This window comes from Musca autumnalis, unplaced genomic scaffold (genome assembly GCF_047663935.1).
Source record: "Musca autumnalis isolate F117 unplaced genomic scaffold, ASM4766393v1 scaffold_3, whole genome shotgun sequence".
NCBI lineage: Eukaryota > Metazoa > Arthropoda > Insecta > Diptera > Muscidae > Musca > Musca autumnalis.
Window position 1 is genome coordinate 38,697,146 of NW_027411866.1, and position 1,645 is coordinate 38,698,790.

At 34.5% G+C, this 1,645-nt stretch overlaps 1 protein-coding gene across 1 annotated transcript; it reads left to right on the forward strand.

Moving 5' to 3' along the window:
* The first annotated feature begins 777 nt into the window (after positions 1–777).
* LOC141396376 (ATP synthase F(0) complex subunit k, mitochondrial-like) lies at positions 778–1,326 on the forward strand. Its single transcript, XM_073971782.1, has 2 exons — positions 778–945; positions 1,036–1,326. The coding sequence occupies exons 1-2, from the start codon at positions 877–879 to the stop codon at positions 1,105–1,107; spliced, it is 141 nt and encodes a 46-aa protein (XP_073827883.1). The 5' UTR covers positions 778–876; the 3' UTR covers positions 1,108–1,326.
* The last annotated feature ends 319 nt before the right edge of the window (positions 1,327–1,645 follow it).

Consider the following 1,645-nt stretch of genomic DNA (forward strand, 5'->3'; position numbering starts at 1 on the left):
ACAAAACCTTGTCCCGGGCCACACTACAGTAATTTCACTGAAATTTTTATATGAAATTATGCGTCTCTAGATCGACGTCCATAGTAGAGTAAAATCATAAAATTGCTGTAGTGGGGAATTCGATTTAAGAACACCTAATTTCATGAAATTTTTAATGAAATTCACGCTAGTGTGGACCGGGACCTTGTGTACAGAGTTTCACCCCCTTCACACCTCTTACCTAGTCCCGGTCCACACTAGAGTGATTTCATTCAAAAAAATTGCATGAAATTATGCGTCTCTAGATCGACCTCCATGGTAGAGTAAAAGCATAAAATTGCTGCAGTGGGGAATTCGATTTAAGAACACCTAATTTCATGAAATTTTTTAATGAAATTCACGCTAGTCTGGACCGGGACCTATAAACTCATTTTCATGTTAATGAAAATTTTCATAGTCTGGCATAAAATAATGAAAATAACAAATATTTCATTTGATTTCATATATGTGTGTGGACGTCAATGAAAATTCAAAAGAGAATGGCAAAGCATTTTCTAATGAAAATTTTCATAGTCTGGCATAAGACTTATAATTTTATAAAGTTCACACAGGACAGGCCGATAGGAAATCTTATCAAACAGAAATGATGACAGGTAAGCTGATCACCCACAAATGATAGCCTGAAAACACTACGGCGTACCATTTTTTGTATGTTACTCTGTACTGTATGACGCCGATGCCGGTAATACAATACAAGACTCCGTTATCTGTCTGACACTTGTATTGTCAAATTTTACCAGAGACAAGTAAGTCTTGCGTGAAATTATATAATTTTATTGTGTCGAATTTATTTTTTATTCTTCTTTTTTCATCAAACAATAGGAACAAACTACAACCATGGCTGAAGAAAAATTAACTGGTTTGTCAAAATATTTCAATGGCTCGACTACTGCTGGCCGTGCTAATGTAAGTTGAGTGTGTAAATTTACTCTGTTACCCAATCAGATTGTGGCGGAAATTTATTGCAAATTCTAATTTTTGCATTTTTATTTACAGGTTGGCAAAGCCACATACGCCGTTGTTGGTTTGATCATCGCCTACAACATGATGAAGCCCAAGAAGAAGTAAACTATTTAATAGTTTCTTCTATGGAGTGTTTCTTAAAACACCTCCCTTCATTTCTCTGGTTGACAGTACTTTCGGATGAAGACGAGTAGTAGTTATTTATTTTCTTGCGTGGTTATTAGCACATTTCAGATTCTACATATGTATTTATTAAGAATTCTGTGAACCGACAATTTTCGGGGTGCGCGTTGACGTTAATAAAACCTAAAAAAACACAAAAAACGTTTTTTATCTCCTTGGGGGAAGGCATTATTTTTTCCACTATCACAACAATGCAAAAATGGATACATCGACTTCTGAAAGGTTATGTTGAAATGCGATGTTAAAAATATTACTGGAGAATATGTATGTATGGCGTTTTGATTATGATCTTATGTGATTTGTAATTAAAATTGTGGTTTTCGCCTTTACTTTTTGTTTGTTCTGATCATGTAGTAGACATTAGGCCTGTTCTATAACTTCGCAAGTAAAAAGTATTTGCAAGTACTTGCAACTACATATCATTTTTCTTTTATTGACCATGTTTGTCATAACAAACAGC

Bases quoted from the DNA above. Each gene is read 5' to 3' on its own strand.
- LOC141396376 (XM_073971782.1), top strand. From the start codon at position 877: ATGGCTGAAGAAAAATTAACTGGTTTGTCAAAATATTTCAATGGCTCG. The intron at 946-1,035 runs GTAAGTTGAGTG...TTTTATTTACAG, and splicing joins CTACTGCTGGCCGTGCTAAT to GTTGGCAAAGCCACATACGC.